The 27,769-nt window shown below is 37.9% G+C and overlaps 2 protein-coding genes across 7 annotated transcripts; both read right to left on the bottom strand.

The window, feature by feature from the left end:
• Positions 1 to 1,458: 1,458 nt before the first annotated feature.
• On the bottom strand, positions 1,459 to 9,507 carry LOC105037047 (proteinaceous RNase P 1, chloroplastic/mitochondrial). 5 transcript variants are annotated; one of them, XM_010912758.4, is made up of 6 exons: positions 8,220 to 9,503; positions 7,097 to 7,186; positions 6,799 to 6,980; positions 4,222 to 4,342; positions 3,698 to 3,766; positions 1,459 to 1,809 (listed from the first exon to the last, which is right to left on the bottom strand). In XM_010912758.4, exons 1-6 carry the CDS (start codon positions 9,402 to 9,404, stop codon positions 1,690 to 1,692), a joined length of 1,767 nt encoding a protein of 588 aa, XP_010911060.1. In that variant the 5' UTR covers positions 9,405 to 9,503; the 3' UTR covers positions 1,459 to 1,689. The 5 variants fall into 5 exon arrangements, with proteins under 5 accessions (XP_010911060.1, XP_073103358.1, XP_073103318.1 ...); XM_073247217.1 differs by lacking the exon at positions 1,459 to 1,809 and adding an exon at positions 1,847 to 2,589 and having other exon boundaries at positions 8,220 to 9,507; XM_073247257.1 differs by lacking the exon at positions 4,222 to 4,342 and having other exon boundaries at positions 8,220 to 9,506.
• A 3,333-nt stretch (positions 9,508 to 12,840) lies between these two features.
• Positions 12,841 to 19,813, bottom strand: LOC105037081 (probable methyltransferase PMT26). Of its 2 annotated transcripts, none has more exons than XM_010912787.4 (9): positions 19,573 to 19,813; positions 17,299 to 18,324; positions 17,052 to 17,201; positions 16,256 to 16,526; positions 16,065 to 16,175; positions 15,269 to 15,443; positions 14,886 to 15,158; positions 13,779 to 13,973; positions 12,841 to 13,235 (listed from the first exon to the last, which is right to left on the bottom strand). In XM_010912787.4, the coding sequence occupies exons 2-9, from the start codon at positions 18,319 to 18,321 to the stop codon at positions 13,034 to 13,036; spliced, it is 2,400 nt and encodes a 799-aa protein (XP_010911089.1). In that variant the 5' UTR covers positions 18,322 to 18,324; positions 19,573 to 19,813; the 3' UTR covers positions 12,841 to 13,033. The 2 variants fall into 2 exon arrangements, with proteins under 2 accessions (XP_010911089.1, XP_010911096.1); XM_010912794.4 differs by having other exon boundaries at positions 17,299 to 18,339; positions 19,573 to 19,772.
• Positions 19,814 to 27,769: the final 7,956 nt, after the last annotated feature.

The raw sequence follows: 27,769 nt of genomic DNA, 5'->3' as shown, positions 1-27,769 counted from the left end.
CTATATTAGTTAAGTGTGCACAAGAGGATTAGACAATATAGATAATTGTTTATCAAGAAGAGTTAAGCTTGTGCCAAGTAAAAAGTAAGTGTGCATTAAGAATGAAACTTAGTGTGGCCAAAAATATAAGCTTATATCAAGTAGCATATTACATGTGTTTGATACTGAGCAAAAATCTATTTTTAAAGAATATACCTAGTCCATGATAATAAATTATATACTGACAAATATTATGGGTGTATCAAATCTGGTAATGCATGCATCACCCAGAAACAATATCTTTGGTATTTATATCGATCGTTTGCTAAGTTAAGGGCGAGTGTGACAGAAAGATACACCCCAATTAGGATTCGTATTATCACCATACGTTATGCAAGTACTACCACCTATTAAAAGGTGCACATTAGTGAAAGTGGTATATGCATACCAGTCCGCACGTGTGTATCAATGTAGACATTATGTTCTCGACCTGTGTATCAATGCAGACGGTATATCCAGACTTCAAGTTGTCCAAGCCTCCACCTCCACATTTTCCTCTTCCTCCATCTTGGCCCTCCTCCCCATCCACCTCCTCCTATCCTTCCCCTCCATCACGACCAGCCTCCCAACAAGCTGCTGCAACACCACCTCCCTCCCCGAGCTGCAATTCACTTTCAGGGAAAATATATGTGCTAGTTTTTTCTTTTGGTAAGAAATATATGTGCTAGTTTGAAAGCTAAAAATAACAGGGAAATGCTGCCAAATCTTTTCTACCACAAGAATTGCCACATAGCCTTTGTTCTTCTTTCATTAAAAAAATTGATGATGATGATGACGATATGTATAGTAAATGTCATGACTCTTACCTTCTCACTCAACTTGCCACTCATGTATCCTTTTAACCATCTAATCCTTCTAAAAATATTTGATTGTAGTTATACGGCTATAGACTTTACTTTTGAATGCTTCAGCAACTAACAGACTCTGCAAAGACAACCAAACTGGTCCAACTCATCCTAAAATATTTGTCTTCACTATTAGTCTGATCAGTAAAACAAACCCGACTGATGATGAAAGTTTTCCTCGCTATACAGTTTTTAAATCACCATTGGAGTAGCATGGAAAAGGCAGCAGGTGAGGACACCGCTCAAGAAGACTTGATTAATCGTTCATCCTACCTCTGATATTCACAAAGAAAATAAAGTTGATGTGCTTGAATTGGTATCTCAAAACATTCAAGCAGGATCGACATGGCATTACATAACCTGCCTAAGATCAACCACAGGCCTCTCGCTCTGGGTAACAGTGGGCTATATATTAAGCACTTAAGCAGCGGGCGAGATCACACCTATTTCTAGCTGAATCTGATGTAATAATTTGTATAGAAGCCAGAATACCAACCTAACTACCTTGCAGAGTCTTAATATGTTTAAGCTAAGAGAAATAAAACCATGGGGGACCAGACCAACTCAATTTAGATGGCAGCTAATTAATCTGGTTCTGTATGTATTACCGTTTTGGGAGTCAATGACAAGTTCTAAACATAGAATTCGCAACTCAATAAAATATAAAAATACACACAATAATGATTACAGAAGATGAATAAATACCCCTCATAAAGGGATCAATGAAGAAGGGATGAATGGATCGAATCAAAAATTTGGGCTCGCCTCGAGTTAATTATTGATACCACAACCTCAACTGGCCTAACTACGCATGGGATAGAGAGGAAACTGTGTTAGCATCTCTGGTTGCACAAACCCACTGCCGAGGTGTTTCAATATCATCTCCTAAAACTGTTGGTATATGCCAGCTTCCACCTTCAGACTCCTGCATCCAACACACAGGCAAGATGGAAGTAGTTACAATTAAGCGCAACCAATGAGGAACAAAACTGAAGCAAGTCTTGGCGTTTGAACAGTGACCATGAACATGAAAATCAACTAACAGTCCTTACCTCTCGATCAACAATTAACAAGCTCACAATAATCAATAAATAAAACAAAAAGGTAAAACTAAAACAATGTCACAGCCTCGAAGATTCCGCAGGATCTGCCCATTTAGCTGCTTCATTAACAAGGTCCTTACTAATGACCTGCCCAACAGATGATCCTTACTCTTGAATTGCCTATACTGTACATATTTATACCGTAACCTGTTAACATGACACAATCAACCACCCCCACCCCAACAAAAAAGGGGGGAAAAAAAAACCGGGAGGATTCAGCTTGCTTGTTCCACTGGCCATGTATGGGTCAAATGCCCTGCTGGTCAGATATGGGTTGGGCTAATTCATGGAGCACCATGACATTAAAAAAAATGGTTCCCTTTTTTTTTCCTCTACAGAAAAAAAAAAAAAAGGGATCCTGATCCAAAAGGCAAACCCTAAAACCCAATACCTCCCAATCCTGCCCTACTATCTGCTGATGCACTGCCATTGACAAAGCCATATCCTGAGCTGTTGTCTGCTGACGCACTGCCATTGCCCAAGCCATAGTCCTGCCATGACCGTCCTCTCATTTCCTCTCCACCCTCGGCTCTTCTCCTTTCTTCACCCAACACCCCCAGAGCCCATGCCAACTCAGGTCCAAGGACGTCCAGTGGCGGAGCCTGACATTAAACGTTGTGAGGGCAAAATAATAATTTATTAATAATTTTTTAAATAAAAAATTTTATAATAAATAATAAAATAAAGATATATATAATCAAAATATTATAAAAATATCAATAAATATTTAATTTTATGTATAAACAAAGATAAGTAAAAAATATTATCTTATGCCATCTATAAAATGATTTTGATTGTGTAAAAATTTCAATAATCTCTTTTACATTAAAAGTTGAAAAATAAATAAAGGGTTAAAAAATAAATAAATAACTGTTCTTTTTTTAAAAAATTTATTATTTTCAATAAAAAATATATAAATTAATTAATTATATGATCTTTTCTCAAACTGGTGGACTTATAATATATGTAAGATTAAAATATTGGGAGGGCCATCATATATATAAATATATAAGTAATAAGTATTTTAAAATTTTTTTGAGGAGCAGTAGCCCCCTCCGATCCCTCTTACGCTCCGCCACTGAGGATGTCCAACCAACCGGCCAATGGATTCAGATTAGTGACTGTCACTGTTGGGAGGTTAGATTGGATTCAGATTAGATCAATTAGCTCTTCATAGGAAAGGTAGATCTGACCTAAAGCAGACCAATATCACCCACATATCAGGAAGCAATGGTCTGAGCATAAGAACTACAAGGTCAGTTATGCAATAAAGAATCAGAGTCTTGGACTAGCAGGTTGTTTAGGGGGTACAGTATTCGTGATATATATTCAAGATTTCCATTTTTTGGGGTTGCACAAATTGGTGGAACTAGAGACATGAGCCAAAAATGTAATAGAAACACTTATAAAAGTGGCGAAAATGGATCAGGTATCACGATTCCAAATATAGTAGGTTGGTTATCTTATGTGAATGCATCATGATATGGAATGGCCAAATGGCACGTTGGAGGCACCCACACAGCTGCTTGACCTTTGAGGCCAATGCAATGCAGGTTGGGGGGGCCATTGTCATATCCAACCCAATAGGGCTGGAATCACCTAGACACCTAACATCACTAAAAACAAAAGCACGTTGCTTATTGAAGCCAAATGTTGTATTACTCTAATAATTCAGCTAGCAAGATGAAAAATCATATTTAGATTAATCACCTGAATGACTATTGAATATGGAGGTGGCATGTGAAAACTGGGGCCTTTTCTGGAAAATGTAAGTCGCACCTGCAAATATTTCAATGCAAGTTATAGCTGCAAAATCTGCACATAACAATATCAGAACAGTGTGAAATAGCAGTTGCCCACATTCATGTCAACAACATAACAGCATATCTACTCCAAGTCCACAAGTCTTGTCATAGTTGATTGAGTATACCAGGAGGCAGGTCCTTGATGTGCATCATATGCAAATGATTTAGCACTATCTGATGACAGATTCAACTACAGATGCTAACTAGAATTTAGAATGAAGTTTGGAAGATTAGGTTCAAAGGTAAATTGAACAAAGCAATACATTTCAAAATGGAAATTGAAAGAAAGGTTTAAAATGCAGCAATACCAAGAAATCTAGAGAATCATGATATTAAAAAAATCATAAAATCATATAGATACCCTAAAAAGTTGCTATTATCTTATTGGACGTGCACCATTATGAACTGCTGTAAGAAGCATAGACAGACCTGATGCTTCTCTTTCCATCTAGGGAAGAAACTAGTCCCTAGCAATTCAAACAAGTGGTCCCTCATTTCATCATTTGTAACAAGCAAAGACCTACAACTGACAGCCGCATACAACCAATACCTGTAACAATATGAAAAGCCAAATTATAAAATAAAGCAATGATGTCATGCAGTTAGTAAAATCATGCAAGTAATATAAGATTGATGTTAGAAAGAGATAGATAAGAGAAAGTCAAGAATTGAAATGAAAAATTAGCTGTTCTTTTGAGCTCAACACAACAAAGTCAATCAACCTTCAAAAAAAAATCACACACACACACCCACGTGCGCGCACACACACGCGCGCAGGCACGCACACACACATGCACGCATGCACATTCACACACGTGTATATATACATATACAGATACACATATGTATATGTATATGTTCGTATATATATATGTATATGTATGTATGTATATGTGTGTGTGTAACTCACCCCAGGAAATTCTTTCATGAAAAATATATGGCAGGGCATTGCAATAAGACGTCCCATGATTCAACCTTCAATGGTATCCACAATAACGAGAACTCAACCCATCACCAGGCTGAGTCTGAGAATTAGTTTCCAACAGAGTTAGTGTCCCGTTCGCCAGCATCACATCGAACCATCTATCCATATCTCTGAGATAAAAATGGCATAGAAAGAAGAGATCCATTTTCTACAGAGATAGTCAGGCCTAGCTAATCCACTCAATTAGAAGAAGAAAGAGCACCTAAACCAACATCTGTTGAAGGAAATCGATACTATTTGAGGTCTGCCAAAGGTCTTTCAACGCAGCACTTTTCTAGTAAGAAAATGGAACTTTTATTGAAAGTTTTGTTACCCTTTTGTGGACACACCCTGAGGGTTGGAACCTCTTGCTCTTATGCTAAGGCAGAGGCTTTCTCAATGCAATGGTACATATACATATATATGTATATACATATAGATATGCATATAGACATACATATACATATAGATATACATATACATATACATATACATATATATGTATATAAATATACATATACATATACATGTACATATATATATATACACATATACATATACATATATATGCATATACATATATATAAAGAGAGAGAGAGAGAGAGAAAGAGAGAGTTTGCTGAAAAAAGTATGTAGCTAACTTCTAGCTTCATTGATTTCTTAAAAGGTAATGAGTAGATTTAGAACACAAGGAGGCAAAGATACGGCATGCTTAACCCTCATAGGAATAAGTACAGAACCCCAAAAAAAATGATAAAACTGTGTGCATTTATCAAGTGCAAGGAATTCGGACTAGAAGTTTTCTAGAGGGCCCTTGATAATGAATCATATAAAAGGCCCTTCATATTCTCGCACATAATCCAAATTGCAAATCTCAAAGCAGGTAATATCCATCTCTACAGGACTAAGCGAAACTCCATTAGTTCCTGAGAAGAGGCTCATCCCTCTCCTTCAATCTCATCAAGTCCCCTATTGTTGACCGCTTCCATTCCCTCCTCCCAGCTAGCCAATTTCGAGAAGCCACCTCCACCCCTCCTATCCCTCCCTCTTTCTCCAAGCTCCTTGAAACTAGAAACCCTCCTTGTTGTCAATGCCAATGATCACCCCTCCACCTCCGTCATAACCCAACCACCATCTTCCGAACCCTCATGGATCACCTCCTTGCTGACCTCCTGAACCATGTCATGGACCATTTCAACTATCGTCTCCCATGCCCTCCGCCAACTGCACCTATGTTGTCCTCCTCCATCACCTTGCCCTCACCGATGGCCACCTCAATCACACACATGTTGTGCCCCCTCCAAGCTCCTTACCTCAAACTCCATCTCCCTAGCCAAAGACAATGGATGGAGTGTACGGCCAGGCAACCGTTGTGCAGTCTCTCTCTCTCTTTTTTTTTTTTTTGTAAGCATGCCAAGGAATTGATCAGCAGGCTAACCAATAGAGATGATGGCAGCCTGCCGCACCACCCCACACAGCAGCAAGGGCCTAGCATTGGTGTACTACCTGAAAAGCATCCTGTTAATCTTCGAGATCTGAGCACTCTGCAAAGCCATGACGGAAGCAACCAGGGAGACAATAGATGCAATTCTGCTGGTAGGAGGGAGCAGGCCACATGGGTTGAGGGATGGCCACGGCCATCTAGAAGGGAAAGAGAGAAAGTGGTGAGATGCTTCCCAGGACCTAATGAAGGTTTTCTTAGTTACACAAGGGTAGCTCCTTAATTGTTTGAAGATTCTCACTTTTAGTGATGTGGCATAACATAAACAGCCCTCAATATTATTCATTCCACCAAACCTCAAAAGAGTTCCTATTAGAATCTTTGTGCACCACAATGTTAGAATCTCTATAATTAGTGAAGATATAATGCTGTTTCTTGTTTGTTTTTGCATCCATTTCATCTATAGTTTGAATTATCTTTCTAACTGGGATAACTATTTACTCAACAGAGACAAGTTCAAAGATATTTTTTCTGAACAAATTTTTTAGTGGATAAAGCTGAGTCGTCACAAAATTTGGCGGTCTCTATGCAAAGAACTCACCAATCATCATTTGAGCCTGGAGGGGTAGCATATAGTGCACCGGCCTTCTGCCAGGTCTCCAATAGTTTCTTATTGTTTGGATTATCAGCAGGGCCACCTTTCACACGCCGACAATGCAAAATAATAAGGGGCATTTTTTTTGATGGACTCATTTGACGCATTCCTTTTACAACAGAATTTAGCTGCCACAAAGGTGAAAATATTATAACTTGAAATGAACCAGATTGCATCCTATGATTACTGAGCTTATTAATGGAACATGACAAGGATCATAACATTTTATGCAAAAGGTCCTTACCTGGAAAAAGCTGAAGTTGTGTTGCTTATACAGGCCTACATTTGCAGCATCTATAACAGCATCAAATGGTCCATGACGGTTGAGCCACTCCTGAATTGAGTTCAGCTTCTAAGTCAGATACTAAAAAGGCAAAAATCATCCATACTTCTAGAAGGTGCAATAAATCTATGGCAGTAAAAGCAACACACATGATTTTCTACTATTCCACATGTTTGTTAATGACACGTGCTAATTTAAGAGAAAGAAAGAAAGGATGCTGAAAAATGGATACATAAGGTTGAATAGCAGACATATAGATGTCGGTGCCAATACTTGGATACATGTTAGTGTCTTCGAAAAGGAAAAATGTAGGGAAAGAAGGAAAACAAACAACTGTATTTAGTTGATATTGAATAATAATGCTGCTTTTACAATGCAAAGGTTTTGCATCATCTCCCTTCATGTCATTATGTCAATCTGCAATATAATTTAATTAATATATATTTCACATACAATATATGTAATTTTCACCTTATTAGCTAATACCAAATTTATGTGACTTGTCATTTTGTTAGTTCACAATTTACCATCATGAACCTTATGCAGAAGAAATGAGGATGGTAAGCATTATCTATGAGAAAAAGGATAAGTAATCATGTCAATGTTAGCATTTGTTAAGCCTTTGCTTGTTAGTTTAAATATGTGTCTGACTTGAATTCTCTCTCGGATGCATGGTCAGGTCAATAATTTTTTAATCCAAGGGAAGCATCAGATCCTGTTAAAGATTGCATTGGATTTCCCTGAATTCAAATGGTAACTATAATAAAGGCCACTACTTTCACATGGACATGCAATACCAATGATGTTCTGCCTGCTTGTTCGTCCAATGGAAAGCAGTATAACCAACCTTTCATAAAAATGTCGATCTAACAGTACAATGTGATCATCTAAAAGTCCAATGAAATGTAGTATTTTGTTTACAACAAAAAGGAATTTCCGTTCATACAAATGAAAAAATTCAGCAGAAACCATCCAGACACACAATCCAACCATTCTTTTCAAACTGAGAAACAAGAACCAGTATAAGCATAATAAACAGAGTACAGAAATAATCAGCTACACTTTCAAACCAATCAACACGAACCTGGAAGCCCATGAAGTCAGTCTTGACCTCTCTCTGGGAAGCCAGGGAAGCCAACGACTTCACAAAGTCCTCTGTCTCCTGCGGATCAATATCTATGCACACCAGCCTCTCCCCACACCGCCGACACACCCCGTTCTCATCCATCTCGCTCCTCCCAACACTCCACCGCCCTTTTCCTAACCATCCTTGCCCATGCCACCCACCCCCTCCCTTCACCACCCCTTCCTTCACCTTCCCCGCATCCCACTCCTCCACTCCCACCTCGGCCGCTGCATCCGAACTGAACCACTCCTCGGCGATCGCCGCCGTGGACTCCGATACCCGTCTCACGATAGCTCGCAAGCGGTGGAGCAGCCGATACACATCGTCCGCCCTACCCTTCTCGACATTGAGCCTGAGGAGCGCGGCGAGCTCGGGCTCCTCTAGCACGACACCGGCCGCGGCCATGTGGGCCTCCACGTCGTGGGCCTTCTCGACCTCGCCCTTCTTGCAGAAGCCAAAAAGCGCGGGGCCGTAAGACCTCAGCTTGGGGGGAATCCCGACGCTCGACATCTGCTTGACGAGGTCGAAGGCGAGGTCCGCGTCCTCCTTCGCAGCGGCCAGGCGGGCGACGCTGGTGAAGGTGGCCTCATTGGGGGAAACGGCGTCGGCGCCCATCTGGCGGAAGATCTCGAAGCCACGTTCCAGCCCGAGGGCACGGGTGTCGTCGGTGGCGTCGGAAGGGGAGGAGCAGAGGTAGAGGAGGACGTTGTAATGGTGGAGGGAGAGGGAAGTAGAGGCGGCGCGAGCGGCGTCGTAGAGGCGGAGGGCCTCGGGGAGGTCGCTGCGCTTGGAGCACATGTCAAGGTGGTAGCGGAGGAGGCCCTCGGGGGACTCTCGGCGGGCCTTCTTCTTGGACCTGGTGGAGACAGCGGCGGTGGGATCAGGGTCAGGGGAAGGAATTAGGGCGGGGGCGGCGTCGGTGGAGAGAGGGGAGAGGGAGGGGTTGGGCATGGGGCGGGGGCGGAAGGAACTGCGCGAAGGGTGCTTGTGGAATGGTCTGCGAGAGGAGTAGGAGAGGGAAAAGGGGCGGCGGGCATAGCGGGAAGGGAGCGGGAGGGGGAGAAGGGAGAGGGTTTTAGAAAGTGAGGAGCGGAAGGAGGCGTATCGGAAGAGAGAGGGAGGGAAGGATGCCGCTAACGGCATCGCCCTCGCCGCCGAAAAGAACGGATGGATGGATGGATGGCCTGATGACGAAGGAAATGAGTCCTCTCCACCCTCATGGACTGGGTTGGGTGAACTAACGTATTAATGATAGAGAAAAGGCTGGGCTCTCTGTTTGGGTGATGCCTATTTAACTTAGTGCTGGGCTTAGCTTTTGGGCTTCTTAGATGAAAGCTGGGCCACGTCTGGTCTGGTACGACCCAGCTTATTCCAGATATAAATATCCTAGAATAAGCTGAAGATTTGGTTGGAGATAATTTGATATAAAAAAATGATTCTCATATCAGATTATCATGTTTGGTATGAAAAGAAAGAGATGATAAAAAAATTGGTGGGTCCATACTTATTTTTTGGAAAGAGAAGATAAAATAAATACCATAAATGGTTGGTATTTGATAAATTTTCAAATGACGATAATCCATATTTGATAAGAATACCTCTAATAAAGCTGCATATGTAATTATTGAATTTATTTTAATATTTTTCCAAATTCATTCAATAAATAGCTTTTATAAAAAAAATTAAGATGTAGATGGTATAATTTAAAGGGCCATGTGATTATAGTCATTGCATAAAAATTAATTGGAGATGACAATGTTACTATTAATATTAAAAAATTATTCTATGTTGAAGGGTATATTTGTAATTTAGTTATATTCCAATGTAGATTTATCTCCAACCAAACGTAGTAATTTTTTTCAGTATCATTTTTTATAGTAATTTTTCTACCAATCAAATATAATAAAATTTATTTTTTTTCACAATTATTTTTTCAAATAAATAATTCTTAAAAATTATCAGATTGTCTCATAGTCTGATATACCCCAATTAAATGGATCCTAAAATTTACTTAAGTATAACCGCCCGCTGCTACCTTCTTTTCCTTTTAAAGAATAATCTTCTTTTATTTCACTCTTTGCTTTTATTACTCTCCAAGTCCTACATTGATTGTTCATTTTTTTTAGCGTTCATTTTATCTTTTCTTTGTATGCTAGCAAGGCAGGGCGAGAGAATATATAAATCTATGGTTTAAAATATAAGTATTTAAAAATCAGAAAATAGGAATTGGATTATCTTAAAATGGACTTCCCTATTTCAAATGCTAGTTCTCATCCCACATCTTGGTAGCTATCATAGAGCTTGAGAACTAGTGAATGGTGTCTTTAGTGCATCTAACCTACCACGGATGACCTTGATTGGGAGGCCGGAGGCCAAGGGATCAAGTGCAAATTTTAAGATCATGTCCCAGAGTGTCTGTTGATTCAAATTTTCAGCAATTGATTGCTTAGAAGATAGTTTATGATAACATGATAGTTGGCACATAAGAAAACAAAAAAAGAAATGAATAAATTACAAAAACTCCCTTGTAGTTTACATTTTTTACACTAATATCTAGTAGTTTGTAAAACCTATACTTACATTCAATTAAATTAACAATGTTAGTAAAATTATTTATCTTGTGTGAAAAGTCAAAATTATCTTTAGGTTATGAAATACATGTTTTCTTATATTCTTGAATGATTGTTATATCATTTGAGGTTATTTTGATTATTTTAGAAATTTTTTCTGATGTAGTATTTAGGCCTCATTTTAGATTAATGGTTTGACTAATATTCTACTAAGTTATAGATTAAAGTGTTGGTTAAAACTAAACCTGAGGATAGTAAGTGTAAGTTTTCAAACCATTAGGCATAAGAGTAATTTACCTCTAATCTCATATGGGTTTTGCAATTTACTCAAAAGAAAAATCTGAATGAAAACTAAGGAAGCAAAATTATCATTTCATTCTGTTATTACTTATTAGGCATGAAATGAAAGAATGCATGGGAAAAGGGATGATGATTCCATTCTAGTGTTTGACTTTGCCAAATATATTCTAGTTTGCATTGATTTTATACTACTTTTTGAATATACCTTTGACAACAAATAGAATTAGATATTCTTTAATGCAAATTTTAATCAAATCATTCACTCACATTTTATATCATAAATTTAGAATTTTTTTTTACTATTGTTAACTGATTCATACCAAATAATAAAAAATAATGCTACATGGCTCAAGTGCACAACAATTATCTTGCCAAGCAACAAGGGGAGATTGGCGCTTGATTGCTTATGAAGTTGCCAAGTTGGCAAATAAAAGCTTATAAGCTTTTTATGTGCATTTTACTGGTGCCTTAAGCATTTTTTTCAAAAAGAAAATAGTTTATTCCCTTAAGAAATTTAAATGATCATTCCTCTCATGTCCCAGGGACTCTGAAAGAAAGTATCATCATAAAGATATATATATATATATATATATATATAGAGAGAGAGAGAGAGAGAGAGAGAGAGAGAGAGAGAGATATCATGCCGTCCAAGTTTTACAAGGTGATTAATGAAATAAACCAGGGTAAGTGTGATGGACATGGAGGTGTGAGATCCAGATCAGCACCGCCATTGAGCACCTTTTGATTGTCTGCTACACATTACAATTTGTGACGATCTCATCCATTTCCCATTTCTAAAATGTGATTCCATTAGTTGTTGCATTAACCAAGAGTGCTGCTCCGAAGCAGCACTCATCTCCTCACTTAGAGCACCAGTCTTCTGTAGTAGCGAAGGATTGGTTACAAAGGCCGCCCTCAGATACTTGCCCACCAATCACCGTGCACTGACAGTGCGAATAATGGAGCTGTTTCAAGGAGAAATTATTGGTTATAACAGTTTCACCGCATGCACCTTACACTACCCAATAACAGACAAGTATACCATCTAAAAAAGTGAACATTTTTTCCATTGAACATAGTAAAAGTGAATTTTTTCATTTAAAATTTTCAGTCAAGGATAGATGGCAATATACCTTTTTATTTTTTTAGATGATATGCTGATTCATTGTTGGATGATGCATGGTACATATGATAGAACTGTTCTAACCAATAATTTCTGTTCGAAGACATCTAGTTTACAAAGACCTATATATCTAGCACATGACCAAATTTATCAGATGATTGTGACAACATTGCTCCTCTTCTCCTTCTTGATATAAACCATCAACTTTGCAAAATAAAAACAATTTCTAGCACCGAAGCCTGACAATATAGATATGCAAAGATGAATAACCAGCAAAATGAGATATGATCGGCGAGCAAAGAAAAGATCAATCCATGGAGGCCTAAGAGTCAGAACAATTAATAGTTCGATGAAAGCCAGCCGTATCCAACAGCAGGACCTAGCTATTAGTCTGAAGGTTGTATGCAAAGATGAATGGAAACAACAAAGAATTATGACAATGAAGGTTGTATGCCTCCATTCTCATGCATGCAGATTTATAAAACAGTAAGTGCAACCCAAACAAAGTTATTGACAATGGACAATATTCACATTGGCAGTATCTATAGTTGATCCAGGTGCTGTAGCAGCACTAGATGTTCCAGTCTTCCAGAATGATGTTTTCATTGATTCAAGAATAAATGGTTCTACAATTGACTCGTAATTAGAAGGCTTTTCCCTTCTTGGATACAAGGAAGATAAAGCATACAACAAAAATTTTACACGATTATATGAGAACAGCCAAAAATTATCGAACTACCATAGATGATGGTTCTAATACACCGATGATTTGCTTGCCTCTACTCTTTTGGCCGCCACATTGTCTTTTGAACACACAACAACCCCTCATTGTCCTTTGAGTAGGTCATCCGGATCTCCCAGTGCAAAGACTTTGCAATGTTCTCTATTTCATTGATTATCTCCACATTGTCTCTTACAATCAGATTGCCTTCTGGTCTCAGTATCCGATCCACCTCTGCAATCACCGGCTGTAATTTGCACCTAGAGGGAAATATAACTCAGAAAGAGTCAACATCATAACAAAATTAACAGGAGTGGAAGGGAAATAACAAATGCATTTTTGAAATGAGGTACTTCAATGTGGCCAGAAGTGGCATTTGTATATAATACTACTAGAAAGTATTAAGAAAGGAAGATACAGTATTGATTTAGAGAATATTTTTCACCGACTATGGCAGAAAGATGATCATCATTTGGTTAGAAGGTTATCATCATATAACATCATGGATGGGTCACATCCCACTGGAACTTTAACCATCTGATAGAAGGGTTTAGAGGCTTGGGTAAAAGAGCTGCAATTGGGATGGGAAGTATCCTCCAAGTGATAAGACACTAACAAATATGAAATGTTCCAATCAAAATCAGGTTCCATCAAATAAAAAAGCGGGGGAGAAAATCATGCAGGCCAAGGATCGTAGCAAGTTCATGTTAGAATGATTATTGAATATTTAACTTTCTGGCCAATATTCAATAATTGATTCTGCTATGTTGAAACCAAGTGAATAGTTAAATTATAATGCTTACCTCTTTTTGAGCTTTGAGAATAGATGGTCTGCATGGAGAAGATCATACGTTCTTGGGTAGGTGCTGAACGATTCACACCAATCATGATACGTTCCAAACAGTCCACGCTCATAAATAACGGGAAGTGTGTCAGGGGAGTCAATGGAGACAATATTCATGACCCACACCTTCATGTCTCGCAAAGCTGTGGCAAAGCTGCAAAAACAAGCATACAAGTAAATTTAGAACTAAAAGCAAGAGGAGAGAGTCTAGAAAAGGGGTCTGTTTATCCCTCATCTGAATTCAGAAAATATTAGATCAGTAGGTAATAAAATAGATAGATGGTCCTTCACTTTCCACTATACATCAACAAAAAAACAAAAGTAACTTAATTTCATGATTTGAAAAGGTTCTAAAACTAGTCTATCACCTAACATCAGCCCTTCATCAACATGCTGCCAACTTCCAGATCATCCTCAGTGGAAGACAGGAAGGCCCTACCTTTACACTAGGTGGCCTTAAAAATAGCAAAACACAATATGTGGGCATGGATCATATCATCAGCAAGAACAACTGAATGAAAAAACAATTCTTTATCAGGACAATAAACTCTCTTCAGAACATGCGAGACCACAAATTATCCACGTAGGTCATTCATATGCAGTTACTCAACATGTTTAGTCCCTAAATTGCAGAGAACCATTGGCACAATTAGGCATGCCAAGCATGATTTTGAAACAGCCCTACAGCTTGATGTTCAAAGTTCACAGGAACTACGCAAAATTTATATTGCATATGACATGAGCTAATGAAAAAACATAAGGACATTAATTAAGACCGCAAACAAACAGTCAAATATAACTGCTTTTTGCAGCATCTCACAGACAAAACTGAGAGACAGTTGATCAGTTCACTTTTATTTTAAAGTTGCATGGTAGAAAAGATTGAGTTAATTTGTGAAACAATAAACTATGAAAAACAGAAGTCCGTCCCATTTGTCATAATTTATCGGGTGCTATAAAATTTGTATGCAAATAAAACTGAAATCTAAATCTTAAAACAAGGCCGCCACGCCCCTCCCCAAACCAAACTGATTGCACAATTGAAAGAAGGATGGTATCTGCTTACCCTCCATATACAGATCTCATATCCATGACATTTCTAACATGAGACCAGTTGATTCCCATTCCACTGACATATGACTTGCTTACAACTCGTTTCCAATGCTGATAGTCTGCTTCAAAGTCCTCCACAGCTGGTTTACCATAAACCCCAGCCTGAGAATTGTTTAGCCAATAAGGTGCCTTCTCCAGCCTCAACGGCCACTGCTCTGGCCACTTTGACCCACGCACATCAGGATCTACAGGCAATTTGTGCATGCAAGCTTGCAAGGGAACATTCCTACACAAACATGAAATACATCATCAACTCTAGGCATCAAATATAATACATGATAATAAAACAAAACAACCAAAGAAATATATAGATTGTTCTGTAAGGAATCAGCATACCAGGCTGCATCTGGATCATCAGATTCTTCACAAAGTGGAGGGTTGTTTTCCATTCTTTTCTCGTAGCATTTATTGTCAGAAGGTTTTCTGAAGATTGCTAAACCCACTTGGTTGAAGGTATCATTCGTTTTGTTTACCATTTTCCAGCACATGGACTTTGTAAGGGCAGACATGGCTGACATCAAAATCCACACAATATATAAGTTAGAACTTCCTACAGGTAGTTGGCCAAGAGTTTTTTTTACCATATTCATTCGCAAGAAGTTGGATTCTTATCTTTACAAATTGTACCAGATAAGCTCCACATGCTCAAGATCATTTAGCAAAACAAACATGTCCGGAAAAAAACAATATATTGAAGTTTACTTCTGATTAAATGTGTTTTATGCAGAAGAAGTAAAACATAACTCATCAGGAATGGATACTAAAGCTTAGCTGCCAGAATCCAAAGCAGAGGCAGGTGAAGGTGCTCATGTGGGTGCGGCAAACCGAATATTTTAACAACATTTGAAGTAAAAAGTTTACCATTAGGAAGGTAGATTTTACTTCGTATTTAGTCATTTGTGTTTGTTTTACCTGAACATGTAAGTGTTTTATCAATCCAAAACAAAAATAAGTTCACTCTATTTAAGGATCAGACAGTATTATATCAACTCAACTTCTGAGTTTATTTGAGATCTTACTTCCTCAAAAGTTTCTATGAGATAACTTATAATGCATTTTGAAATTTACTAGTAGCACATGATTTTTTCTCTGCACCTATTTCAATCAAGCAAACACATACAAATAAATTTACCTTTCCAGACGTCGACATCTTCTGGAAGACTTTGATAAACTGGAGTAGCAGACCACACAAAGTAACCACCAGGACGCAGAAGACGGTTTAACTCCAACAAAAGCATGCCACCTACAAGTTACCTCCTCTAAGATCTGAAAGCAGAGTAAAGAGTAAATAAATAAAGACTAAAAAAGTCTAACACTAAGTACCTTCAATGTGCCAAGGTACTCGGCAGCGGGCACAGTGGACAACATCAAAGACTTTGCTGGGGTAGGGAAGTCTCTTGGTGCCCATTACTGCTGATACAGCTGGGATTCCTCGCTCGAGAGCAAATTGAACTTGAGCTTCATGCTCATCTTTGGGTGCAAATGACATGGTAAGCACACCTCTATCGAAGAGATAGCCCCCAAAACTAGCCACACCACAGCCAACGTCCAAAACAACACGGCTTTTTTCCCCCCATGCAATATCAGATAGTGACTGTAATAATAAGATAAAAGTATACATGTCATGCAAAAGCAAAACATAAAAGTAAAAATAGAAATAAGAAATAAGGGTCATAAAAAAAGTAAGTTGAACTAAGAGAATTTGAAAGGACATTTAAATAGGAACGCATGCCACAATTGTAAGAATGTTTTATAAGCACCCCATCAATTTTGTCCCAGTCATTGCCCATAGTAGCTAATCAAGCAAACATGAAAGAGAAACAGATAAATAAAAATTTTACAGAAGTCATAACTAAACATGCACATGCAGATATGGGAACAACGGCAATGACAACTGGGAGTTATTTCTATCAAATACAATAATAAGAACATCCGCGACAAAGATTGTACAATACTAGAGCCAATAGGAGCAGCAACACTATCCACCCAAAGATATAAAAAGAAACTTCAAGCACTCAGGAGACATGAAAACAGGATCTCATATGCCAAGAAATGACAAATATCAGGAGGCAAAACAAAAGGCAGCTAGCCAGCTACCGTATAAAGGATAGAAGTGAACCTGTTGAATGAAATCAATGTAGTGGAGTGCACCATTCTTGAACTGAGTTCCACCCCCTGGAAATGTGAGGTATTCTCCTGAAACTTTCACCCAATTCTGATGCCCCTTTACCACTGCAAGCTTGGTATGTGGGACATTAGAGTACCATACCTGCAGTTTAGTCACAAAATTAACAGAACTAAATAAAGTGGACTAATGGAAGAAATAGTTGAGCATTAAAAGGCAAACGGAATGGCAAAACAAAAACCTTGTCCCTGCTCTTAGGCCAGTCAATTGGTCGTTTGTATCCATCTGGAACATGAACAAGGCAGGTTGGAGCCTCTTTAGGGCAATGCCTCTCTCGATGTTCATAATGTTTGGTACTTGGAAGCTTCCTGATAGCTTCCTCATTGTCAAGACAAGGGATATAATCTGCTTCAGCAGTGACATTACAAAGTTTCCAATTGTAGCCTACAAGTTGGCCCTTTGATGAGGCAGATGCTTGGACCTCCTTCTCATTTTTTGATTCTGCAGCTTGTGTAGACCATGCCCCATTCTGGGTATTGGTCTCATTTAAAAGCTCTGACTGGGCCCCAGATGGAAACACCTCATTTGAGGCTTTATCCTTATCCTGGTTCCCAGCATTGTTATCATCAGAGATTTGTCCTGTCCCCTGGCCTTCACTTTGCTCCACCTTCTCCTGTATCTGACCCTTATCCTTCCCATCACCATCAGATTTCTCCTCTTCTTCCGATTTCTTCTCGCTATTGGTTTCTTGTTGTTCACTATTTTCAGCTTTCTCGGACTTCTCTGCCAAGTTCTTATCTTGCTCATCTGACTTTTGTTCGCTGTTATTGCCTTCCCCATCTGCCCGACTGCCAGTGTCTGTCTCCGTACTTGCATCTCCACCCTCTTGAACTTTTTCTTCTTCACTCTTCCCATTTCTGTCACTGTAAGTCACAGTTTTAGACGTGTCCTCTGCCCCAACATTGGTTTTATCCTCATTGCCCTTCACAGGATTCTCCTCATGAGTCTTCTGCACCAACTTCTCCGAATCTTCAGTTATGTCACCAGAGTTATCTTCAAATAGCTTAGAATCAGTTTCAGGAACTTGATCTTTAGCATCAGATTTGGAACTTGGCGGAGACATATCCACAGGGGTTACAGTTGAGGATGTCATCATCCATACGCCAACTAAGCAAAGAGCAACAAACACGACAATTGTTGTTGTTGAACAGAAGGATGATGACGTCCTCCTAGCATCTGCCCGCGAGCTTTTCCCAAATGCCATTTTCTTACATGCAAAAACCTTTCAGATAGTTTATCCGAAAAACAAGGATGCAAAAAATAAATAAATAAATAAAACAACAATCAAGCTCCTGCTACTCTTTCTTGAAAACACAGTAACATGAGTCACTAATTTCCAGCATATCTAGTATGTAATTGAAATGTAGAAGAAAATATATGAAACTCCATGCAGATCTGTAATGAAACTTTACAGATCTAGAAAGATAGAGTAGGAGTTTGACGAACATGCCACTGAAATGATATGGTTACTTCTCTCCAAAACAATCACCAATTAAAGACTCTGAGCCTATCAGTGCTGACAGTTTACACACTAATTTTAATGGGAGAAATTGGCCATGCCATTACTCAAAACATCCTAAATTTATCAGGAAGAACAGAAACAAAAAAACAGTGTTACGAAAAGAAGCCTTAAAAGATACCGATAGTGTCACACCTACCTACTACAGCCATAAATTCATGAGCTTCAATAGTTCTCAGATTCCCAACAGTAACTAAGAAACAAAACATTTCAACGCTTAAACAAGATAATCTACAAACACTATCGGAGACCAAGCACCAAACAAAATGCGAAGTAAGTGGCAAACTGCAGATTAAACCGATGGTGATGGTAGAAAGTTACGGAAGTTTCTCCTGGTAAGGCGCAAATAAACTGCAATTTAAGAAAAAAAATAGACAAAAGCCCCTTAATTTATCAAAGTTAAACAAACTCCAATACGAAGGGAAGAAAGAGCGGATCCGTACCATTTTGACTAATTTTAAAGTTCTTTTAAAAAAAAAAAAAGGAACTATCTCTGAGCAACTTAAATATTTAAGCACGTCGAGATCTACATCAACTTCGCATCAAAGGGTAACGACAGAGAAAGACTCTCAGCATAGTAACATCCAGAGAGAGAGCGAGCGAGAGAGAGAGAGAGAGATCATACCATTTCTGACAAATAGCCTCGGCATAATAGCATCATAAAAAGAGAAATCACACAAGGTGTCAGCTAAACTTATTTTTTCAAAAAATTTGAAGCAAGAATCACTCAGTCCGAACCAGATCCAACTCAAACTAACGCAACACAGATCTAAATCTGCAAGACTAAATTTTTTAAAATAGTAACAAAATCCACAACTCTCTAAAGAAACATACCAAAAAAAATCACAAAAAAACCCAAAAAATCCAGGAAAAAAGACCAAACCAGCATCAACGCGTAGATCCAAAAGATCCGAACCAGAGAAAGCCAATCCTTACCTCTTCTTCGGCTGAAACCCTGTGGATCTGAAGCGAGGGGAACAAAACAAGCGAGAGCTTCAAGGGTTCCTTCTCCCCTCCCCCGGCTTGGAAGAAGGGGGAGCACCTCGTGAGAGTATTATAAGAGACGAGTGGGTTAAGACCGCACTAAACTTCTTATTTTTAAATGCCAGGAAAATAATAAATATTTAGGCGGGGAAGTTGGGAACCGAAGGGAAGTGGAACTGACACTGACTCAGTGAGTGGCCGCTTATAAGGAGGTTAGAGATTGGCTGTTCCTTTGTATCACTTTTATCCGGCGCGAAGGACGAAGGAAATCCATGACGTCAGCATCAAGTTAAGGGATTAGTTCGTATTTTATTGTAGGTTTCGTTTAAAATAAAAGGACTTTGAGGGAGTATGAGAAGCAAATCCTTCGCGGAGGCCGGAGAGCTGCCGGTTTACACGGAGGCCGATCAGATGGGCCAGTGTTAATTTTGAAATGACGAAACTGCCCTTACCTTTTCCTCGTATTACTTGCTTGTATATTTGATTTTATTAGTTTGTTGAATTAATTGCAGGAGTCCTGGTTATTATTTTTCTTTCATAGTTTTAGTTTAGATTTCTTTTGGTGGATTTGATCATAGTTCAGCAGTCTCACTTATCACTTTGTGTCAATTTACTCCCATTGCATGATAGAATCCAACTTTATACAAATCAATAGCATTTAAACAATAAAAATTCTATTTTTTATAAAAAAATTTAAATTGTATATTTTGCATAGAAGAATGATTGATTTTTTTTAACATTGGTTATTAGATCATGCCATGCACAAAAGCTATTTCATTCATCTAATTATATAAATTTAAAAATTATTAATTCAAGATCCAATGAAAAATTTATGTGAAAGAAAGATAAATTATTTTTTTGACTGGAGGATACATTCCATTCATAAAATATCATATCAAGTATTATAGTCTACAAATCAATTATAAAAAATAGGTTGTATATATTTTTAAATATAAAAATTAAATATTTATTGGATTTTGTCAACATAAACTAAGTTGCTTCCAGATTTGCCGTGTAAACGTGTTGACCTGGGAAATTGACCTCTTGGACGATATCTTGAGATAAAATAAGGAATAAAAGAAAAGATTCAAATACCGGCAAAAATTTGAGGTCAAATGTGGAACGTAGGAGTGTCGGTGAAGGGAGGAGGCCCAACAGCAACGAATCACGTGGTGTGAAGACATGAATTATTCTCTCCCCTTTCCACCGCTAGATCTGATCGAAGACGTTACAGCTGTCATCCTTCACGCATAGCGTGCGCGGTCTAACTGGGGACTATACGATGACGACCCGGTAGTTTGCCGACTACTGTTGTGTCACCTTCCTCTACTCGCCGACAGTTGTTCTAGCTCTGGAGTACTCGACCTGGTGGGATGGGGGGCATTTTTGTTGGTAAGTAGAGAAGATTATTGCAGCTTTAAGGACCGGCTTGGAGGTGCGTGTAATAAGGAATTGGAGGCTTCTAAGATGGAAGAAAAAGCTGTTGCTGATGATGATGATGAGAAAATTGCTTACCTTTCTTTGTTTTTCCCAAAAAACTATGTGCCATGGATCTGATCTGTTGAACTTTGGGGACCATCACCATCATGCCATGTCACCTTGTGGCCGGTTTTGGCTGTGGAGCAGTGCCGGCCCTGGGGCGGGTCAAATTGGGCGACCGCCCCAGGCCCCAAATTTTTTTTTTTTTTGAGTAAACAAAATGCCATTCTTTCTTTTTCGAGTCCTGACTCCCAACGGCTCCAAGCCCCGGCAAGAGCTTTTTAGCTCTCATCATCTCGATTTCTCCCATAATTTCTCATCACCTCGCAATGCCTTTCTCCTGTTCTTTTTTTGAGTAAACCAAACGTCATTCTTCCTCTCTAGAGTCCCGACTCCCCAAACAAAACGCCATTCTTCCTCTTCCGAATCCCGACTCCCAATGGCTCCCAAGCCCCAGCAAGAGCTTTTTAGCTCTCGTCATCTCGATTTCTCCCGTAATTTCTCATCACCTCACAACGCCTTTCTCCCTGTTCTTTTTTTGGGTAAACCAAACGTCATTCTTCCTCTCCGGAGTCCCGACTCCCCAACGGCTCCTAGCAATAGCTTTTTAGCTCTCGTCATCTCAATTTCTCTCGTAATTTCTCAATTCTTATCCCCTCTCATCGCCTCGCAACACCTCCCTTGATTCTATATTTCGTATAAAATATCAAGTAAAAAGAAAAAATAATTTGATGAAGATGTTAATGTGGATATTGAACAATCACCAGAAGAATCATTTAGAGTTAATTATTTTTTATATTTAGTAGATCAAGCTATCTTTTCATTGAAACATAGGTTTGAACAATTTCAATTATATGAAAATAATTTTGAATTTTTGTTTGATTTCAAAATATTAATTTCATTGGATGAAGAAAGTCTGAAAAAATTTTATCTTAATCTTCAAAGTATTTTAACAAATGATAATCATTATGATCTTGATGGGATTGATTTATTTTCAGAATTAAAAGTTCTAAAAATAATTATGCCAAAAGAAAAAAATACTGCTATGAATATATTTAATTATATTAATGAAATGAATTGTTATCCAAATGTATCAATTGCATATAGAATATTATTGACCATACCTGTCACCGTTGTCTCTACTGAAAGAAGTTTCTCAAAATTAAAATTATTAAAATTATATTTACGATCAACGATGTTACAAGAAAAATTAAATGGTTTAGCTATACTGTCTATTGAAGAAAAATTATTGTCAAATATTGATTATAAAAAAATTATAAGAAATTTTGTATTACAAAATGCATGTAGATTAATTTTTTAATAATAATTAATATTTAAAATATATTAATTTTTAATAGAGAAGCTCTATTTTTTTATTTGGCCCCAGACCTAAAGAACGGACCGGCCCTGCTGTGGAGCACAGGTGTATCATTGCTTGTCTTGGTACATTGCGGAGGCCTGCACTAAAATCACAAGCCATGGGAGAAGGGTGATTGACATTGTACTTGTATGCTAACACTGTTTTACGAGTATTAGTTCTCTAACCCACGAAAAGGATCCCATATCTCTGTTTTAATCATATTCATTGTATCTCAAAGATTATATATATTAGTAATATGAATTGTCATATGATCTCTAAAATTATGTAATTATTTAAAAAAGATATAGATGGATCCAATCGAATCGGATCATGAGTGATTCTGATCCGATCTGATTCTTGATCAGATCCTAATATTAGACTCACACCCAACCTAATAAAAGATCGGATCAACTTGGATTGGATCCATGGCCAACACTTTCGACCCAACAAATTATTCGAGTTGGATTGAGTTCATATATAACCCAGCTCCAATCCGAAAAATTTGGATCTACATCGAGTCCAAATCAAATGTAGCCAACAGCGTTTTAATTACCACATGGCTAACTATTATCAACTATAAAATATAAACATAAAAAAAGATTTCTCTCAAAATAAATTAAAATATAAAAATAATTTTTTAAACATATATCTATGTTAAAGACATTGCTCATATAAATTTTAAATCATAATTTAGAGGCTCAAATAGGTTCGGGTTTTAATCATATGGGTCCGGGTCAAGTCATAGAGTATAAGATCCAAAATTGATCCAAAAATCAAAAGAGTCGAGTTAAATCGGATTTGGGTTCAAATTCAATAAACCCAAACCCAACCCAAAAAATGGAATTGGTCCAATTTGATAACTTGACTCGACCCTACAGATCTTTTAAAATGGGTCAAATTAGGCTTAAGTGGGTCAGGGTAAATCAAGTCACAAGTCAACCCAACTCATTTTCAATCTTATCTAAAATCATATGATCTTAAAACTATGTGATCATCTAAAATCATACTAATACCCCCCTCAAACTCAAAGTGGCACTTTATTTGTCAACTTAAGTTGGTAAACTAAATTATAAATATAACCAGAAACTAATATGACATATTAGAAACTGAAATAACAGCTCAAAAGCTAACATGATAGACAAGAAGCTGACATAACAGCTCAGAAGCTAGTGTGATAGTAGATCAGGAGCTGATGTGGTAGCTCAAAGATTGGAGTGATAGATCAAGAGCTAATATAGCAATACAACAACTAACATGACAAATCAGGAGCTATTACATAAACTCAAAAGCTGATGTAGCAAATCATGAGTTAACTAGCAACTCATAAGCATATATGACACATTGTATGTTAAGTTGATATAATAGTATAGAATCTGGTGTGGCAAATTAGAAGTTGACATAGTAATTCAGAAGTTGATGCGGCAAATTTGGAGCTGACTTAGCTCAAAACCCATCTAATAGATTGATATATCAAACTGATGTGATATTATAGAATCTAACATGATAGAATAGGAACTAATATAGCAATTTAGAAACTGATATGGTAGATCAAGGGGCTAATGCAGCAAATAGATATGTTCAACAATGTTGACATAGCCAACTGATATGGCAGATTGATGTGTCCACTAATATGGCTGATTAATGTATCCACTAACATGGTTGACTAAGGTGGCAGACTGGTGTGTTTGTCGAAATAGCCAATTAACATATTTGGTGACATGACTAACTAATGTGATTTATCGATATCTTTAACGATATGGATTGTGGTATCTAATTAGCGGCTAATATGGTTCTTACATTGAAGTGATATGGAAAAACAGCTAATGTGACATGTTTTATGACTGGACAAATAATGATGTGGTCAGATGTCATGTTTTATTTTATGTTGATATGGCAAAATGACATGTCAATTATTATGGCTGCTTTATGTGATGTGGCAATAAGGAGACAAATAGAAAGTTGTGGTTGCAGTGCCAGCTGGCACTCGGAGAGAAAATAACCAAAGGTCAACGATCCTTGCAAATGAATGCATTGTGGAAGAGGAGCAAAAAACCTCCGACTGAATGGTGAAGGAGCCAAAGATAGCAAGTGAAATCAGAGATGGAGAGAAAGGCCGAGTGATAATGAGGAGAGATGACAGAAGATCTAAAACTGAGAAAAATAGTGGAGAGGAGTTGCAGATTCAATAAAAAAAAAGATCTTTGAATATTAATCTAGAAAAAAAATAGAAAATCTGCAAAATAGATAATTTGCATAGAAACAAAGATCGATAGGTTGGTAAAGGGGATCTTCAAGGCTTTTAGACATGGCAAAGATGGCCACAATAAAGGTAGAAGGGATGGCTGTGGCGTATTAGATAATTAGTTGTTTTGATATCATGTTAAAATATTTATAGAAGAAGAGAAAAATAAGAGAGAGAGAGAGAGAGAATACTTTATATATTTTTTTTTAATCACATTCGGTACATCTTAGGATTATATATATTAGTGCACAAACTCTATACAAGAAAAATAATATAGGCCAATTCAGGATCATGCAAACCAAAAAAAAAAACATAGGCTAATATGGGTTTTTATGTGATATGTAAAATCATGTGACCCTTAAAATCCTGTAATATCTTCCAAAGTTATGTGATCGCTAAAATCATCTGATCATCTAAAATCATGTTAACAAAAAGAAAGATGTCAAATAGCATTTACTAATTTTGCTCTAGCATGATATGTTAGTTACTAAAGATGCTTATTGGATCTTTACAAAAAAAAAAAAAAGAGATGTTTATAGGACCAAGTTTGTCTGGTCAATTTTTCATACAAAAAATGAGATAAATTATAGGAACATCTCTTTAATTTTAGCTCAATTTCACATACACCTTTTCGACTTTCAAAGGTGTTAAAATAGCTCTTCAAGTTTTTGAGATATTCAAAAATGGTTCTGTCATTCACTTACCAACAAACAGTGTGAGCTTGCCATTTTAATAAATGAATATGCCTCTTGCTTATATAGTAGACGGATGAAGAAGAGGTGGAGATGGAGAGAGGTGCCGTGGAGAGGGAGGGTGGGGTCTTGGAGGTCGGTGTGAAAGAGGAGGATGGTGTCGAAGGTAATGTATGTAGGATTAGAAGAAAAAGAGGAGAAAGGGATGAGGAGGAAGAAGAGAAAGAGAAGGAGGGATCACCGATAAGGAAGGACAGAGATAGATAGAGCCATTGTGGAGAGAGAAAGCTTATGGGTGAGCTTGGAGGAGGAGGATAATGAGGACCGGGAGGGTGAGAAAGAAAAAGAGAGGGAAGGATGGGTTGTTGGCAAGAAGGGGTACAGGTAAAGGGAGCCACTATAGAGATGAAGGGTTTATGGGTGGGTTTGAAGGATGAGAAGAAAAAGTGGATAAGGAGAAAAATAATGAGAAGAGAGGTACTATCAGCGAGGAATGGGTGGAGGTGGAGAGAAACATCGTGGAGGGGGAGAGCTCATGGGCGGCGTTGGAGGAAATAGACAATAATGAGGAGATGGGAGTGAGGAGGAAGAAGAAAAGGAAGGATAGGTTACCGATAAAAAAGGATGGAGGTGGTAGACGGCTTGAAGGAGGAGGAGGAAGAGAAGGAGGGATCGTCAGTAAAAAATGGTTGGAAGTGAAGGGAGCCATCATAGAGGGGAAGAGCTCGTGAGCGAGCTGGGAGGAGGAGGATGAGAAAATGAAGTACGTGAGGGAAAGGAGAATAAGGGGTCATCGGTGAGGAATGAGTGGAGATGGAGGGAGCCACTATGGAGGAGAAGTAGGTGAGGAGGAAGAGAGGAGAGAGAACAAGAAAGGAGAAAGAAAAATGCCAACGATGAAGAAGGAAGGGATTAATCGGAGAGAAGGGAGGAGATGGGGATAAGGATATTTTGATCATTTTTATAAAATAATGATATCATGTGATGGTCATATTACATCATTCCGTTAATGGAGAAAAATGGTAAGATTATTTTGGAGCTTTTTAAAATTTGGAATGACTACTTTGATACTTTTTAAACTTAAGAGAGTATAAGTGAAATTGGACTAAAATTAAGGTTGTGTTCTTGTAATTTATTCAAAAAAGCATCCATCTTCCTTAGGTGACATGTTGCTTACTAAGGATGCTAATTGGATCATGCTTGTGTGGCAAGATTTTCATGACAAAAAAAATATCCATCTTCCTTAGCTTGTGGATTATAACAATTTTTCTTCGTAAAGTTATTAGAAAGTCTATTGGTAGCTCATAATTAAGACCAACATGTTTTAGCATAATCACAAACATTTTCATGATGGAGATTTATTAGGTTGTTTCAAATAAAGCTCGATTTGAGAATACCAAATACTATAGGTAACAGCTTCATGAAATGACATTGACTTTGGGTTCAAGTCTTTCCCTCGTCTAGATCTAGATTTGGGACAAGAAAGAGTGCAAAAAGAATATGGAAGGTCCTTCGTTGGTCGATGATTGGTAGTTATCTCTCTAACCAGACAACAAACAAATATATAATATAATCCCTATCTCTCAGTGGCCGATAAGCAAAGGAGTTAAAGAATTTTTAAGATACTAGATATAATCAATAATGTACCTCGGAACCTTAGCTGCATGACATGCTAGAAAAGTATCCAGATTCTATCATGCTACAACTTGGCTCGCTTGAAACACTTTCAGTTGAGAATGTACCTCACTTGCAATTCCAAGAGGAAATGTCCTCTTAACTCGAAATACATAACAAGAGAATTTCGCCTCAATGGACGGCCCATGGTACCTATATTTTGCTAATCAAGTCCATGTGGTAAGGGTGCAATTATATTGATTTTCTAAAATCACGCAACCATGCACCCCAAAACCATCTCATATCCCTTATGCCTTGTATGTCACCACACATGATCCGGTTTTGACTTAGTCAAAACACTTAATCATGCATTAAGCCTAAATTTTACTCTTAAAAGCACTAGATTCTCTGGCCGCTTAGTGCCTGATGGCCTAACCTGGCTTTTACAACCACCACCATGATACTTAGGTACCATTCATTTTGGTACATTACAAAGTGCAATTCCATGCCAAGTACATCAACATCTCATATAACTGTTGAGCCGCTCTTCTTAGATATCATTCATTGTCCCATTGCCTTTGGTTTCTACACCAAACATGTGGCTACCACAATTACACTTTTCCTAAGTCAATATTATAATAAAAAAAGGGAGATATCAGTGGGAAATCCATCAGTCAAGCAATGCCACCTTCCTAATGTTATGACACAAACTTTAACTTTGAATCTACCATCTCCCTTACCTTTTGAATATTTTCAATGAAT

The sequence above is a fragment of the Elaeis guineensis genome, chromosome 1 (assembly GCF_000442705.2).
Source record: "Elaeis guineensis isolate ETL-2024a chromosome 1, EG11, whole genome shotgun sequence".
Classification (NCBI taxonomy): Eukaryota; Viridiplantae; Streptophyta; class Magnoliopsida; order Arecales; family Arecaceae; genus Elaeis; species Elaeis guineensis.
Note: the sequence above shows the minus strand (reverse complement) of the source record. Positions and strands in the feature narration are given on the sequence as shown.